Source organism: Salvelinus sp. IW2-2015, linkage group LG14 (assembly GCF_002910315.2).
Source record: "Salvelinus sp. IW2-2015 linkage group LG14, ASM291031v2, whole genome shotgun sequence".
Taxonomy (NCBI): Eukaryota; Metazoa; Chordata; class Actinopteri; order Salmoniformes; family Salmonidae; genus Salvelinus; species Salvelinus sp. IW2-2015.
Genome location: NC_036854.1, coordinates 23289864 through 23306729, shown reverse-complemented (window position 1 = coordinate 23306729; position 16866 = coordinate 23289864). Strand labels below are relative to the sequence as shown.

The 16866-nt window shown below is 45.0% G+C and overlaps 1 protein-coding gene across 1 annotated transcript in view; it reads right to left on the bottom strand.

Annotated features, from left to right (window-relative positions):
- The window catches only part of LOC111972970 (rho-associated protein kinase 2-like), a 57889-nt gene that overhangs the window by 7076 nt on the left and 33947 nt on the right, over positions 1-16866 (bottom strand). The window contains 15 exon segments of the mRNA XM_070446778.1: positions 4912-5182; positions 5581-5851; positions 5970-6048; positions 6146-6234; positions 6370-6437; positions 7701-7866; positions 8599-8790; positions 9695-9789; positions 10033-10126; positions 10314-10500; positions 13282-13385; positions 13676-13745; positions 15412-15596; positions 15956-16116; positions 16487-16646. Coding sequence (XP_070302879.1) covers positions 4912-5182; positions 5581-5851; positions 5970-6048; positions 6146-6234; positions 6370-6437; positions 7701-7866; positions 8599-8790; positions 9695-9789; positions 10033-10126; positions 10314-10500; positions 13282-13385; positions 13676-13745; positions 15412-15596; positions 15956-16116; positions 16487-16646 — 2192 coding nt within the window.

Here is a 16866-nt window from a genome sequence, read left to right as displayed (position 1 = left end):
AAAACACTAACTCATCTAATGGCATATATCAATGATCAACTCTAGATACTCCCTTCTCAAGTAAACCCCCTCTTGACCCCACTCCTGGACAAGCTCATTGAGGGGAGTGAGCCTCTAGGTCATACACTATCCCAGGATAAGTGTAAGATCAGAGGACATACAATGTTTCCAGACACTGCCATACACCTCCCCCAATGGGAAAAGGAGGGAGTGACTGGCGCACAGACATTGTGGCGACAAGTAATTGGTTCCACATTAATCACGCCATCCCTTCACATGGTTTAAGAATAGGTAAAGACACATTCACATATGAAGACAATGTTAGCACCAGGGACATGTGAAAGACAAGCCTGACCTCTCCCCTCTCTGGGCCCCAAGTGACTGAGACCCGGCTTAGGGAAAAGTGCAAATGCCAACACTATAGTCCAAAAGGATACATTCTAATGACAAGTATCTCACATAAGCATATTATCTATGTTACCCAACTAATTCTGATTCATCCGCCACACTTGTTAAAGTTGCAGCTACAATGAACCAACCAGTCATCCTCCCACTAGCTGCCAGTGTGAAGGGGCTTTGGGCTTGTCTTTGGCTTGGACCAGCGGTATTACAGGGAGGAGTGGGTCCAAGCCAAAGACAAGCCCAAAGCCCCTTCACACTGGCATCTAGTGGGAGGATGACTGAGGAGGTTGGTGAATGAGTGACACCTAGCCGTGACCAAGGTCATAGTGAAAGGCCTACAGCCCTTTACAACAGTGGAGTCCAAGGGCTTTAGGGAACAGTCTGTCCATATATATTGAGTTGTATTCATTTTTGGGATATAGTAGTATAAAAGGGTTGTATGTTAGTCCCATCACTCCACAATACAATACATAACACAAGAATTCAATAATGATAATTCAACACATGAAAACTTTTTTTTTTTTTTTACTGTAGGGAGATGAGCAAGGAACTCAACCCCAAATATACCCCTCCCTCCAGGAGTTACCTCAGTGACACATTCATTCCTACCTGGTATGGTGTAGAAAAGGCCAATGTGATCACTGAGCTGAAGGACGTGCGAAAGCTGGCCATCACATCAGACGGCTGGACCAGCCTCTGTCAGGACCACTATCTCTCTGTTACAGTGCACTACACAAGCCAGGGCAGTGTAAAACAGAAGGTCCTCCACACCAGGGCAGTGTGAAACAGAAGGTCCTCCACACCAGGACAGTGTGAAACAGAAGGTCCTCCACACCAGGACAGTGTGAAACAGAAGGTCCATCCACACCAGGACAGTGTGAAACAGAAGGTCCTCCACACCAGGACAGTGTGAAACAGAAGGTCCTCCACACCAGGACAGTGTGAAACAAAAATGTTGATTTTTCTCCAGAAGACCTGCTAAGAACTGTTAGTCCTTTTGCAGCCTACCTGCATGCCCCATCCGTGTTGTTCTATACCACTGTATTATCTTTTGCAGGAAAATATTGTTTATTTAATTTGTTTTACATTTCCATCATCACAACATTAGTCTTTAATAGTGATTTGTTCAAAACATTGCTGTTTCTTTTGCTGTAAATAATTGTTTATTTTACATTTCAGAAAATAAAGCAATGTTAATTCAGCGACTGAGATGGCCATGGCAGAACAGAGCTAGCTGCAGCGAACTGAAAAGAGGAGCGACCCAGGGATGTGTGTGCTTTGGGGACCATTGGGGTCCATTAACAGAATGTGACTGGCAGAACGGGTGTTGTAAGTGGAGGATGAGGGCTGCAGTAGGTATCTGAGAAAGGGGGGAGTGAGGCCTTAGAGGGTTTTATAAATAAGCATTGCGACGGGTATATAGAGATGACCAGTTTCCAGAGGAGTATAGAGTGCAGTGATGTGTCCTATAAAGGAGCATTTGTGGCAAATCTGATGGCCAAATGGTAAAGAACATCTAGCCGCTCGAGAGRACCCTTGCATGCCAATCTATAAATTACGTCTCCGTAATCTAGCATGGGTAGGATGGTCATCTGAATCAGGGTTAGTTTGGAAGCTGGGGTGAAAGAGAAGCGATTACGATAGAGGAAACCAAGTGTAGATTTAACCTTAGCCTGCAGCTTTGATATGTGCTGACAGAAGGTGTACAGTCTATCCATACTCCCAAGTACTTGTATGGGGTGACTACCTCAAGCTCTAAACCCTCAGAGGTYGTAATCACAGCGGTGGGGAGGGGCATTCTTCTTACCAAACCACATGGCCTTTGTTTTGGAGGTGTTCAGAACAAGGTTAAGGGCAGAGAAAGCTTTTTGGACACTAAGAATCTTTGTTGTAGAGCGTTTAACACAAAATCCGAGGAGGGGCCAGCTGAGTATAAGACTGTATCTGCATATAAATGGATGAGAGAGAGCTTCCTACTGCTTGAGCTATGTTGTTGATGTAAATTGAGAAGAGCGTGGGGCTTAGGATCGAGRCGTGGGGTACTCCCTTGGTGACAGGCAGTGGCTGAGACAGAAGATGTTCTGACTTTATAAACTGCACWCTTTGAGAGAGGTAGTTTGCAAACCAGGCCAAAGACCCCTCAGAGACACCAATACTCCTTAGCCAGCCCACAAGAATGGAATGGTCTACCGTATCAAAAGCATTGACCAAGTCAATACATTTCTGTCCCTCTAGAGTGGCCCCGGTCAACCGTAAGTGCTGTTATTGTGAAGTGGAAACGTCTCGAAGCAACAGTGGCTCAGCCATGAAGTAGTAGGCCACAAAAATAATAGTAGTAGCCCGTGAAAATAATCTATCCTCAGATGCAACATTCACAGCTCCAAACTGCCTCTGGAAGCAACGTCAGCATAAGAACTGTTTGTCGGGAGCTTCATGAAATGGGTTTCCATGGCCGAGCAGCCGRACACAAGACTAAGATCACCATGAGCAATGCCAAGCATCAGCTGGAGTGGTGTAAAGCTTGCCGCCAATGGACTCTGGAGCAGTGGAAATGCGTTCTCTGGAGTGATGAATCACACTTCACCATCTGGCAGTCCGATGGACGAATCTGGGTTTGGCGGATGCCAGGAGAACGCTACCTGCCCCAATGCATTGTGCCAACTGTAAAGTTTGGTAGAGGAGGAATAATGGTCTGGGGCTGTTTTTCATGGTTCGGCCTAGGCCCCTTAGTTCTAGAGATGGGAAATCTTAAACTTCTTAAGGCTAGGGGGGTATTCGGAAGTTTGGATGACTGACGTGCCCAAAGTAAACTGCCTGTTACTCAGGCCCAGAAGCTAGAATATGCATATAATTGTTAGCATAGAAAACACTCTGAAGTTTCTACAACTGTTAAAATAATGTCTGTGAGTATAACATAACTGATATGGCAGGTGAAAACCAGAGGAAAATCTATCTGGAAAACATGTTTTTTTAGCTCCCAGGCCATTCCTATGTTGGCATATTGGATTTCCAACCAAAAAGTGCCCAGATTGCAGTACCTATGCCTTCCACTGGATGTTAACAGTCTTTAGAAAAGGTTTCAGGCTTGTTTTTTGAAAAATGAACAAGTAGTTGTAGTTTTTCAAGGTGTCCCTCATTAGGACTCTAGTCTTGTGGAGCGCGTGAATGAGGGCGCGCACTTCATTATTTATCTCCGGTATTGAACATACTTCATTCAGTCTTAAATTTGATCATTTATTTACATATTAGGGTACCTGAGGATTGATTAGAAACGTTGTTTGACTTGTTTGGACGAAGTTTACCGATAACTTTTGGGATTCCTTTGTCTGCATGTTGAAGGAGTGGATCGGGTGGATTACTAAATCAAACGCACCAACAAACCTGACCTTTTTGGGATATAAAGAAGGACTTTATCGAACAAAACAACCATTTGTTGTGTAGATGGGACCCTTGGGATTGCAAACAGAGGAAGATCTTCAAAGGTAAGTGTTTTATTTTATCGCTATTTCTGATTTTTGTGGCGCCTCTGCTGGTTTGAAAAATGTTTTTAATGCAGGTGTATGCGGGCGCTGTCCTCAGATAATCAAATGCTTTCGCTGTAAAGCCTATTGTAAATCGAACAAAGCGGTTCGATTACCAAGATTCTAAGCTAAAGAATGATGTATGACACTTGTATTTTCATGAATGTTTCATACAACTATTTTTGTATTTTGAATATCGCGCTCTGCAATTTCATTGGATGTTGTCGTAGTGGAACGCTAGCGGGACACCTAGCTCAAAGAGGTTTTAACACTGTGCTTCCAACTTTGTGGCAACAGTTTGGGGAAGGCCCTTTCCTGTTTCAGCATGACAAAGCCCCCGTGTACAAATCGAGGTCCATACAGAAATGGCTTGTTGAGATCGGTGTGGAAGAACTTGACTGGCCTGCACCGAGCCCTGACCTCAACCCACACCTTAGGGATGAATTGTTAGACCTCTCACTCAAACCCTTGTCATTTGTTTGTTTTATGTTGCACCTACCTCAAATGTGTTATTTCATGCTACTGAATGTATGTACTTTATTTAACCAGAGTATTTTCTGATTTCATTATCAACAAATGCATCAAAAAGTACAGTTAATGTAAAATGAACATAAAATCTACAGTATAATGTTTGGATTCAGTCTTCTGTCAGACTAACTGTTTTGTCCTCACCTTTAGTCTAATCATTTTCCAAACTGTTCCCATTTAATAGCTTACCATGGTTATGCATATGCGTTTTCATATTTCTTCTGTAAGAAACATTTATATTTAGCCCTATCCATATAGGCAAATTCCCACGAGTGTAAATGGTTAATATTGCTTGATTGAGCTTGTCTTGTGCAACCAACGGAATAGCCCCAAAAGCGCAAACACCGCCGATCTGGCATTCCGGGCAGGCTCAAGCAAATACTGAAACTATTTGAAAGATTTCCAAAACAATTTGAACCCAGGTCTGAAAGCCACCCTCTTTACCCATCAATAGTCTTACCTGGGCTTCCCTGCAGGCTGAGTCTGCTGGCGACTGGGCTGGACCTTGATGGCTCCGCGGTGGGGGGACAGGCTTGGAGAGTTGCGGGGGGAGGCGCCAGGGGAGAGTCGGGGGGAGGAGTGGGAAGGTGGCTCGGGGGCTTGGGCCACGGAGGCGGGTCCAGGGTGTTTCCTCGGGATGCGTCTGATTAGCCGGCTGACCCATCGTTGCTGCTCCTCCTGAGAGCCGGCCAATAGGAGTAGGTCTTTGGCCGTGGATATGTCGTAGTTCACTAAGGGAGGAGGTTTGACGTTAGTGAATACACTAATACAGGAAAACAATTTATTTAAAGAAAACGGACTAATATGTATGCCTACTAAAATGTGCTTTAACTTCACTGTCTTAATAATACAGTCGCTAAAGTGGCAATGTTCAAGGGGGACTAACATTCTAAACAGTAATTCCCATTGTTCGAAAACTCATAAATAATATTTAACCCTCGCTTGCCCACATGCTCATAAAATCCTATGAACCCAGTGGCATTCACCCACAGAAATATAAAACCTAGACGGGAAAGTGTCCCTCTGGGTTTTAGAACTGTATGGGTGAACACCACTGGGTTTATAGAGTTTTAAGGAATGTGGGAGGCAAGGGAGGGTTACATATTGTGACCATTCCCCTCTTACTGACCCCTGCAGGGGGCGATGGCCTCCTCATTCCGGTCTAAGTGGTCCTTGTGGCACTTGGTGTGGCAGCGGCGGCACTCCAGCGCGGGCGGCGGCTTGAACACGTTCCACAGGGGCCGCGTGCACGCCTCGCAGCTCGACGGCAGGTGGTAGAGAGTGGGGATAAACTCGTGACCCTTGTGCACGACGTAGGACGAGCGCACGCCCGCCAGCGCCAGCGGCTCCGCCGCAAATCCCTGCTCCCGCTTGCTCTCGCCCTCATTGGCGTAAAGGATCTGTGAGGTGGAGAGATGGAAGAGGAATTAAGGAGCAGATCATATGTTACGTTTCTGTAAATGAGGATTCTGTTGAAAGTCTCGAAGAAAAGATATTGATGTCAATGTGAGTTGTCACCTGGAATATCCTGGGGATTTCTTTGGTGTCAGCACGGTACACATCTGTTTGAGTGACTGGTCGGACGTGGAACAGCTTACTGCATGGAGGAAAGAATGGAAAAAATGATAGGCATCTCAATAGAAGCAGTGAGGGAAAAAAAGGTCAAATGAGGACAAACAAGCTTTGTGACCCACTCAATGTCTAGGATCATGTAGGGGTTGGACTGCTCTCGGTCCATCTCACTATTGTAGAACAAGATCTTCTTACTGCTTACCACCACGTACTGAGAGAGAGAGAGAGAGAGAGAGAGCAGGGAAAAAGACAAAATCACACAGTAGGACTCACGTGTCAGTGGAATAATCAATAAAGACCAATAATCAGGTACAGAATAGTCAGAGAGGCAGAAGGGGCACCATACCCTTCTATCCCATCCACATCTCTTGGTGCTCTTCACAGGAAGTGATAGCCAGCCCTCCAGCCTGGTATCTGTTTTGCATACAGGAAACAGGAAGTACATTAATATTGCTTCATAAGAGCTTCATTACAGCTCTGTTACATACTGCAGAGCTGAGGTCAGGAGCCAATCCACACGGCCCACTTCGTTGTTTCAACCAGTTAAACCATTGTTGTCGAAACGTGTTGCGTGCATCATGTAATGCTAAGTAGCTAATTATTGTCTCCTATACGTTATTTACATGCCTTCCCAACAAAGGTTTTTATTTCGCTAAATMAATCTATTAATGGTGCTTGAAAGAAAAATGGCACCCTATTTCTTATCCAAAATGGTACCATTTCTGGTCAAAGTAGTGCACTATACAAGGAATAGGGAGCCATTTGAGATGCAGCTCAGGATCCCTACACGCGAGCTATTCCAAATCGGGAAAACGTTTTGAAAGTCCACATAGTTTGAGTTGACTCAACTCAAGGTTAACAGGGGCCACACAATGTTAGGCTGCGACTTTCRGCACACAGCTGTGAAACACCAACCACTATTACTGTAGTTGCACTGCAGAGTCACTGCCGGGAGTGTTACAGACTGACAGACTGCCGAGGCGGGATAGAGAGGGTACGTATTTTGGAGACTTGCTTCGTTGCGTTTGATCCACCATGAGGGGTCACCTGCACCGCTGCGGTCAGGCTCTGGGGACGGCTGCTCATAGGTGAGGGCCAAAGGTCCTCGGGCCATGTTCTAACCGCCCGTCATTTACGTCATACTCTTTTCTCTTCCTCCTACTCCTCATTCTCAGAGTCGGAGCCAAAGAAAAGGTGAGCCACTCTAAAGGAGGGCCGGGTGGCAATGCTGACATTTCTACCTGRGCTGGTAGTGGAAGGCATATATTCGGAGGTCTGGGAGTGACTGATGAACACTACACCATCACAACAGACAGAGAGAGGGAGCGTGGGAGGTGATATTGAAGGGACATGAAGGAATAAGGAATTAAAGGTGTATTCGAGGCAGATGTTTAGGCATAGTGAAAGAAGGCGTGGGAAAGTCAATAAAGGAGTGACAGGTGGGAAAATAAAAGGTGTGAGGAAAACAGTGTTGAGACAGAGAGATAGGGAAGGATAGAGGGATTGATAGAGAGGAGTGTTCAGTGCTTTGACTTGAATGTTAAATATTCATTATTTAACGCTCAAGTTAAAACACTGAACATTTGAGTACATAAAGGTAACACCTGCCTATTAAGGGTTTCCAATTGAAGAGTTAAGTGGCCAGTGTTAAAGTGAGGGGTGAGAGGCCGGTCTTACCTGGGTAACCGCAGTCATCCATGTCGTTACTGCTGCTGACGCTGGTGGAGTCCATAGAGTGGATGCTCAGAGAGGTCAGCTGACAGCGCAGCTGCTCAATGTCACTGTCCTTACTGTCCAAGGCCATCTGGAGCTCCATGCGTACCTGGCTCTCGTCTGATAACACCTACAGTACAGATGGAAATCAGAGGAGGATGCTGGCACCTTAAATGGGGAGGACAGGCTCGCGGTAACGGCTGGAGCYGAATAAGTGGAATTGTATCAAACACATGGTTTCCATGTGTTTGATGCCATTRCATTACCACGAGTCTGTCCTCCCCTCAGCAGCCTCCACTGATGGAAACACACATGCACACACTTTTAGCTGAAGCATCAAGTAGGTAGTATTTACTGGTGTCTATATATCGATGTGACTTTGGGAGGCCATTCCAGCCAACTGGCCTCACTTTTTTCCCACAGCACTGCCTAGTAATAAGAAAATGAAATGCTCTCATAGTAAAACTTTCATAGCAACAAGTAGTTGTGTGATGGTTACCATTTTATTTATTTAACCTTTATTTAACTGGGCAAGTCAGTTAAGAACAATTTCTTATTTACAATGATGGCCTACCCCGGCCAAACCCTTACGATGCTGGGCCAATTGTGCGCCGTCCTATGGGACTCTCAATCACGTCCGTTTGTGATACAGCCTGGAATCTAACCAGGGTCTGTTGTGACGCCTCTAGCACTGAGATGCAGCGCCTTAGACCACTGCGCCACTCGGGAGCCCAACCTAGTACAAGGTTGTGGTTGTGTGATGGTTAGTTTAAGGTTGTCGTTGTGTTTTGGTTGGACTGACTACCTGTTTAAGTGGCTGCGTGATGGTTAGTGTAAGGTTGTGGTTATGTTATAGACTGACCGCCTGCATATCGTTTATCTCTCTTTGGTACTTGATGATGGTGCTGTTCAGTTTCTCCTTCTCCGACCTCAGCTCCAGCTGTAGCTTCCTGTTCTCCTTCTCCTTCTTGCGCATGTCCAGGGTGTCGTCGTGGCGGTGACCCGTACGCATCGACTCCCTCCGGTTCATGATTTCAGACAGCTTGTTGACCGCCTGGTGGATACAGCCATACATATACACAATATGTTATGGGGACGGAAATGGACAGCACACCGCAATATACACTGAGTGTACAAAACATTAGGAACACCTTCCTAATATTTGCTCTTTGACAAGCCTCAATTCGTTGGGACACGGACTCCACAAGGTGTCAAAATCGTTCCACAGGGATGCTGGCCCATGTTGACTCCAATGCGTCCCACAGTTGTGTCAAGTTGTTTGGAAGTTCTTTGGGTGGTGGACAATTCTTGATACACGGGAAACATTAGAGCGTGATACACCCAACAGCATTGCAGTTCCTGACACACTCAAACCGGTACATCTGGCACCTTCTACCATAACCCGTTCAAAGGCACTTAAATCGTTTGTCTTGCCCATCACCCTCTGAATGGCACACACACAATCCATGTCTCAATTGTCTTAGAAATCCTTCTTAAACCCGTCTCCTCCCCTTCATCTACACTGATTAAAGTGGATTTAACAAGTGACATCAATAAGGGATCATAGCGTTCACCTGGATTCATGGAAAGAACAGTGTTTTGTACACTCAGTGTATATTCTCAATGAAAAATACTTTATGGGCTGGTTTCCCGGACACACGATTCAGCTTAGTCTTGGAACAGAAAGCGCTTTTGATGGAGATTCTAGGAAACTGACTCTATATATTGCATTATATGTAACATTTTAGTTTTGTATCTGTTCTGCTGATCTCAGGACCAGGAACCCCCGATACTTTGTACTCCAGTAGCTAACGTGTTATGCTAACCATTACCCCTACCAATAACGTGGTCTTGGTTGGGAAAGGGCGACACTACTTTTACAGCGACACTATTTGTCGCTAACCAGTGCTTTCTAGCCAGCTAGCTCATATGTGATACACATCCAAACAGTCCCTCACCTGTATCTTAAGCGTTCTCTCCGTCTGCAGATTCTTCTCGAAGGACATCTTCACGCTGTTCATATGTCTCTCCTCCTCCCTGGCCTTCTGGAGCTCTGTGAACAAAAACCAATACCAAACCTTCTGACAACATCCCTGGAACATTCTGGACAAACATTCTCATCACCACATCTGGTAACATTCTGGATACTGTGAGAACCTTGAGAGCACATGGAATCCTCCATCACCAAACCAAGAACAAACATTCCCACAACATTTCTAGAACATTCTGGACAATGTGAACCTGGGCTCAAAGTAGGAAGGGCGAGTGGGGGTGGGTGGGGGGGGGGGCTACTCACGTTGCTGCATCTCCTTCAGTTGGTTATTGAGCTCCTCTTTCTCATTGGCTAGGTTGGCCACGTCCACGGTCAGGGTGCGGTTGGACTCCTCCAACTGTAGGGGGCCACAGATGACAGTTGAGCATTACAGACACCAAGTACAGTAGGAGAAGGGTCTCAAAAGTATTCAGTGACACCCTCTCTTTGACAACATTCTTATTTGACTGATTAAACTCAAGCCTCAGTCGCTCTCCCTCTCTCTTCCTCCCCGCTCTCTCTCTCTCCAACCCATCCCCCCTCACCGAGCCGATGGTGGCCTCCTTGTCCCCTAGCTCCTGCCTGTGTTGGGCCATCATGTCCTTGATCTCCAGCTTTTTCATGATCTTCTCCTTCTCCAGATCGGAGTACTGCTCCTCGGCGATGGAGCGCGCTAGCTGTTCAGAGTCCACCTTGGTCAGGCTCACCCCCAGCTGTGCTGCCAAGGAATCCCTGTGGGAAGGAAGACCCGGAATACCAGGGAATGTGGGAATTTGGAGAAATACTGACACTACTGTATGGGAAAACGGCTGAATCTAGTCCAGTGCTTTATGTCAGAGCAGTCACTGGAAGGCCAGAAAGGAAATCCCAGAATACCAGGAGAATCCTGGTTTGTTGGAATCTGTGCACTATAATATGGGAAAATTAAGCTAATGTCATCAGTGTCCTGTACTGTATGTCGGGACGGTCACTTGACCTAGGAATACATTAATCTTGCATTGCCAAACGTTGTAATAGGAGAAGGCTGGCCTGAGGTTAGGCCTAAGTACACTACAGGTCAAAAGTTTGGGGTCACTTAGAAATGTCCTTGTTTTTTAAAGAAAAGCWAATTTTTGACCATTAAAATAACATCAAATTGATCGGAAATACAGTGTAGACATTGTTGATGTTGTAAATGACTAGTGTAGCTGGAAACGGCTGATTTTCAATGGAATATCTACATAGGCATACAGAGGCGAGAAATGAAGGCTATTCCATGCAAGAAATTGCCAAGAAACTGAAGATCTCGTACAAGGCTGTGTACTACTCCCTTCCCAGAACAGCGCAAACTGGCTCTAACCAAAATAGAAAGAGGAGTGGGTGAACAACTGAGCAAGAGGACAAGTACATTAGTGTCTAGTTTGAAAAACAGATGGGTTAAGTCCTCAACTGGCAGATTCATTAAATAGTACCCGCAAAACACCAGTCTCAACTTCAACAGTGAAGAGGCGACTCCGGGATGCTGGCCTTCTAGGCAGAGTTGCAAAAAAAAAGCCATATCTCAGACTGGCCAATAAAAAGTAAAGATTAAGACGGGCAAAAGAACACAGACACTGGACAGAGGAACTCTGCCTAGAAGGCCAGCATCCCGGAGTCGCCTCTTACTGTTGATGCTGAGACTGGTGTTTTACGTGTACTATTTAATGAATCTGCCAGTTGAGGACTTGAGGCATCTGTTTCTCAAACTAGACAAACCTCCCACTCCTCTTTCTATTCTGGTTAGGGCCAGTTTGTGCTGTTCTGTGAAGAGAGTAGTACGAGATCTTCAGTTCCTTGGCAATGTCTTGCATGGAATAGCCTTAATTTCTCAGAACAAGAATAGACTGACGAGTTTTAGAAGAAAGGCCATTTTGAGCCTGTAACCAAACCCACAAATGCTGATGCTCCAGATACTCAACTAGTCTAAAGAAGGCCAGTTTTATTGCTTCCTTAAATCAGAACAACAGTTTTCAGCTGTGTAACATAATTGCGAAAGGGTTTTCTAATGATCAATTAGACTTTTAAAATGGTAAACCTGGATTAGCTAACACAACGTGCCATTGGAACACAGGAGTGATGGTTGCTGATAATGGGCCTCTTTACGCTTATGTAGATATTCCATTTWAAAAAAATTGCCGTTTCCAGCTACAATAGTCATTTACAACATTAACAATGTCTACACTATATTTCTAAACAATGTCTACACTATATTTTTAAACAAATGTCTACACTATATTTCTAACATCAATTTCATGTTATTGTAATGGACCATTTTTTTTTTGGTTGCTTTTCTTCAAAAACAAGGACATTTCTAAGTGACCCCAAACTTTTGAACGGTAGTATATATATCAATGAGTTCCATTTTCACTTCTATTTTAGGTGCAGTCAAGTCAAAAACGTGATATTACTCTTTTATATATACTTCCACACAATGAGGTTGGAATAATATTGTGAAAATGATGATGATGCCCTTTTAGTATAATAGTCTAAGGGCTGTTTAGTGTCAGCCTGTTTTGGTGGGATGTAGTTTTGGTGACATCACCAGGCGGTAAATTAGTTAATAGACAAATAAGAGAGTTCCAAACCTCTCTGCCAATAACAGCTAGTTTTCCCCTCCCCACCATTTTAATTGAAAACAATGACAGTAAGGTACTTAAAAAAAAAAATATATATATATATATATAACTAGGCAAGTCAGTTAAGAACAAATTCTTATTTTCAATGACGACCTAGGAACAGTGGGTTAACTGCCTTGTTCAGGGGCAGAACGACAGATTTGTACCTTGTCAGCTCGGTGCTTRGATCTTGCAACCTTTCGGTTACTAGTCCAACGCTCTAACCACTAGGCTACGCTGCCACCRCTTAATTGTTACCCAGAAATGATTTGATATTGAGATAAAATGTAGAGCTTAAAGTCTGTCTGTGTGACTTTACAGTGTGTGCTAATAATCAAACATCTTGTGTAATTTGGTCAGATTCTCGAAGATCATTGAGTTTGTGATATGGTGATTGATGGCTTATCACCTGTAGACTAGGCATCACAAGAGGTTAGGTTACACTCTGATCACATTACCTGCAGTATTGTCAGGCTATCATTTCGCCATGATAAGGGTGAAACGCATTATTACATGAGGCTACAGCTAATCACTTGTGGACAGACTACTTAAACATAAGTGGTACCATGTATGTTTACGTAGTCTGTCCATGAGAGATTAACTTTGTGCTAATGACACTAATCTCCAAGAGCTTGATAGAAGTGCTTCTTTCCAGCATGGGTCCAGCAACTACAGTGGATGTATAACCAGGCAAGTGCAGTACWGCTGGGCTRAGTAGTGTGAACAAAGATATAATTGAGTTTCAGGTAGGGTTGTAAAAATCCAGTAACTTTCCCAGGGTTTCCAGAAATCACGGTTGGATGATTTCCAGAATAAACTGCATTTTGGGAAAACTTACAAGTGTCAAGGCACAGTTTATGGTAGGATCCTGTTCCAGTACCTCTCCTCCTGGTACTCCTCCAGTCTCTGCAGAATGTCCTTATACAGCTTGTTCCTCTCGTCACACTCCTCCTTCAGCTCCCGGATCTGGGTCTTGTACAGGGTCTGGCACAGAGGACAGCCAAGTCAACACACACCAACTATRGTGCGTCCCAAATGGCACCCTATTCCCTATGTAGTGCACTACTTTTGACCAGGGTCAATAGGGACAGGGTGCCATTTGGGACATAACAAACACTGTAAAGCAGAACTACTAGACTGAGAAACTGCTAAATATAGTCTTTCTTAGGGTTGCAAAAATTCCCAGCAGTATTCTAACCTGGATGTCTGGTCAACCTGGGAATTTGGGGGAAATCTTTCCACACATTGGGAGAGTGACTAGAAGTCAACAGTACCGTGAAATACTGTTCTGCCTCCAGCTGGTCCTTCATCTCCTTCAGCTGTCCGTCAGTCTCCTGTCTCTCCCTGTGATTGGGGAAAAGGACTGTCAATCACTGCCATGTCAAATCAATCTAAAACAAGCAACACACAACTCCCAACATGTAGTGCCTGGGGAAGACAGAAATGATACCTAATGATGAGTAACATCTATTGGCCATCACATCCCCTCTCTCACACACACATACAGTGCCTTCGGAAAGTATTCAGACCCCTGGACTTTTCCCACATTTAGTTACGTTACAGCCTTATTCTAAAATGGATTAAATATATAAAACTCCTCAGCAACCTACACACAATACCGCATAATGACAAAGCAAAAAACYTATTTTTTGTAATTGTTTGCAAATTTATTTGGYAAAAAAAGAAGGAAATATGACATTTAATAACTATTCAAACACTTGACTCAATACTTTGTTGAAGCACCTTTAGCAGCAATTACAGCCTCAAGTCCTCTTGGGTATGACACTACAAGCTTGGCACACCTGTATTTGGGGAGTTTCTCCTATTCCTCTCTGCAGATCCTCTCAAGCTCTGTCAGGTTGGATGGGGAGTGTTGCTGCACAGCTATTTTCAGGTATCTCCAGAGATGTTTGATCAGGTTCAAGTCCGGGCTCTGGCTGGGCCACTCAAGGACATTCAGAGACTTGTCCTGAAGCCACTCCTGCGTTGTCTTGAATGTGTGCTTAGGGTTGTTGTCCTGTTGGAAGGTGAACCTTCGCCCCAGTCAGAGGTCCTGAGCGCTCTGGAGCAGGTTTTCATCAAGGATCTCTGTGTACTTTGCTCCGTTCATCTTTGCCTGAATCCTGACTAGTCTCCCAGTCCCTGCCGCTGAAAAACATCCCACAGCATGATGCTGCCACCATCATGCTTCACCGTAGGGATGCCGCAAGGTTTCCTCCAGACGTGATGCTTGGCTTTCAGGCCAAAGAGTTCAATCTTGGTTTCATCAGACCAGAGAATCTTGTTTCTCATGGTCAGAGTCTTTAGGTGCTTTTTGGCAAACTCCAAGCGGGCTGTCATGTGCCTTTTATTGAGGAGTGGCTTCTGTCTAGCAACTCTACCATAAAGGCCTGATTGGTAGGGTGCTGCAGAGATGGTTGTCCTTCTGGAAGGTTCTCCCATCTCCACAGAGGAACTCTAGAGCTCTGTCAGAGAGACCATCGAGTTCTTGGTCACCTCCCTGTCTTGGTGGTTCCAAACTTCTTCTATTTAAGAATGATGGAGGCCACTGTGTTGTTTTTGGGACGTTCAATGCTGCAGAAATGTTTGGTACCCTTCCCCAGATCTGTGCCTCCTGTCAATCCTGTCTTGGAGCTCTACGGACAATTCCTTCGACTTAATGGCTTGGTTTTTCCTCTGACATGCACTGTCAACTGTGGGATCTTATATAGACCGGTGGGTGCCTTTCCAAATCATGTCCAATCAATTGAATTTACCACAGGTGGACTCCAATCAAGTTGTAGAAATATCTCAAGGATGATCACCTGAGCTCAATTTCGAGTCTCATAGCAAAGGGTCTGAACATTACGTAAATAAGTTATTGTGTGTAAGATTGATGAAGAAAAAAAACWATTGAATAAATGTTTGACTAAGGCTGTACCCTAACAAAATGTGGAAAAAGTCAAGGGGTCTGAATCCTTTCCAAATGTGTTTATAAAGCATGTGTGTGTGCTCGCGTTATCCCCTCTACCTGCGTAGCTCCTGGTTCTGTTTCTCCAGGCTGTGCTTCATGTCTAGCAGGTGGTTGAGCTCCTGCTTCAGCTGCTTCTCCGAGGAGCACAGGGCAGTCACCTGCTGGGTCTGGGCATTCAGGTCATTCTGGCTCAGCATGCGCTTTTGCTCCTCCTGCTCCATACACAGGCTCAGGGTTTTCACCTAGAGTGAGGAGAAATGAGACAGTGTGTGAGAGTGAGTGAGTGAGTGAGTGTGAGAGAGTGAGTGAATGAGTGAGTGAGTGAGTGAGTGAGTGAGTGAGTGAGTGAGTGAGTGAGTGAGTGAGTGAGTGAGTGAGTGAGTGAGTGAGTGAGTGAGAGAGAGAGATGGTGAGGTTAGTTTAGGGTAAAGACAGCACCAAGATCTTTTCTTGCAGGTAATAGAACAGACAAGAGAGAAATCTTCACGAAACACACAAATAAAGACACACACGCACACACCTTTACACGCTCTCTCACACAAAGTCGCATAATGAATGTAGAGACACGCACAGACTTGTCCCCCTCCCCACACACACACACCTCCTCAGCGAGTTTGTCCTTGTGCGTGCGCAGCTCGTCCAGTTTGTGCTCAGCCTGCTTGTAGTCACAGTCCAGCATGGAGTACTCCTTCTCCAGGTGCAGCAATCTGGACTCCAACTGCAGCTTGTAGCTCCGCTCCTCCTGCAGCGTCCGCTCCGTCCCTCACAAACATAAGGAGGAGACAATGTTATGATAATAGACAATTGTATAATATGGACCGCCAGATGTTAACCAATTTTGCTGCAGACCTGAACTAGCTGACAGTATTCACCTATTCAAGGACTTAGTTGACAAGTTGATTCAGATGTGCTAGAATAGATGGAACAGCTGGAGGTCCCAGAGGAGAGGTTTGAAAYGTCCTGATTTAGCCAACACTTTTATCCAGATTGTCATTGTTGACAGTGACACATACTCACTAGGTGGGGCCCATTTTCCCCCTGCTTCTTGTTGTAACATATATTTTTCTCTTATGCTCTATTTCACGTATCTATCAATTCCCAAACACCTCTACCTTTTCGCCCCAGCTCTCACCATTCAGGGCCTCAGACTTAGCTTCTTCGATGGACTCGTAGATCTGTTTCTTGTCGGCCAGGCGTGTCTTGGTGGCCTTGTGCTCTGCCCGCTCCATGTCAAAGCTCTGCTGCAGTGACTTGTGCTTGAACGCCAGGTCAATCTCCTGGTTGCTCTTCTCCTAATGGACCCAACCAGAAGTCAAAGGTCAGCTGTGCATGTGTGTCTCTGTGTGTGTGGCTGTAATCTGTGTACAGCCACAGGATAAAGAGGGGACAGCCGGCCAATACCAAATTGATTGCCACTGAGAGATCTAAGAGGACTTGAGATTATTAGATCTAATAAATCAATAGATCTACAGTGCCTTCAGAAAGTATTCACACCCCTTGACTTTTCCACAT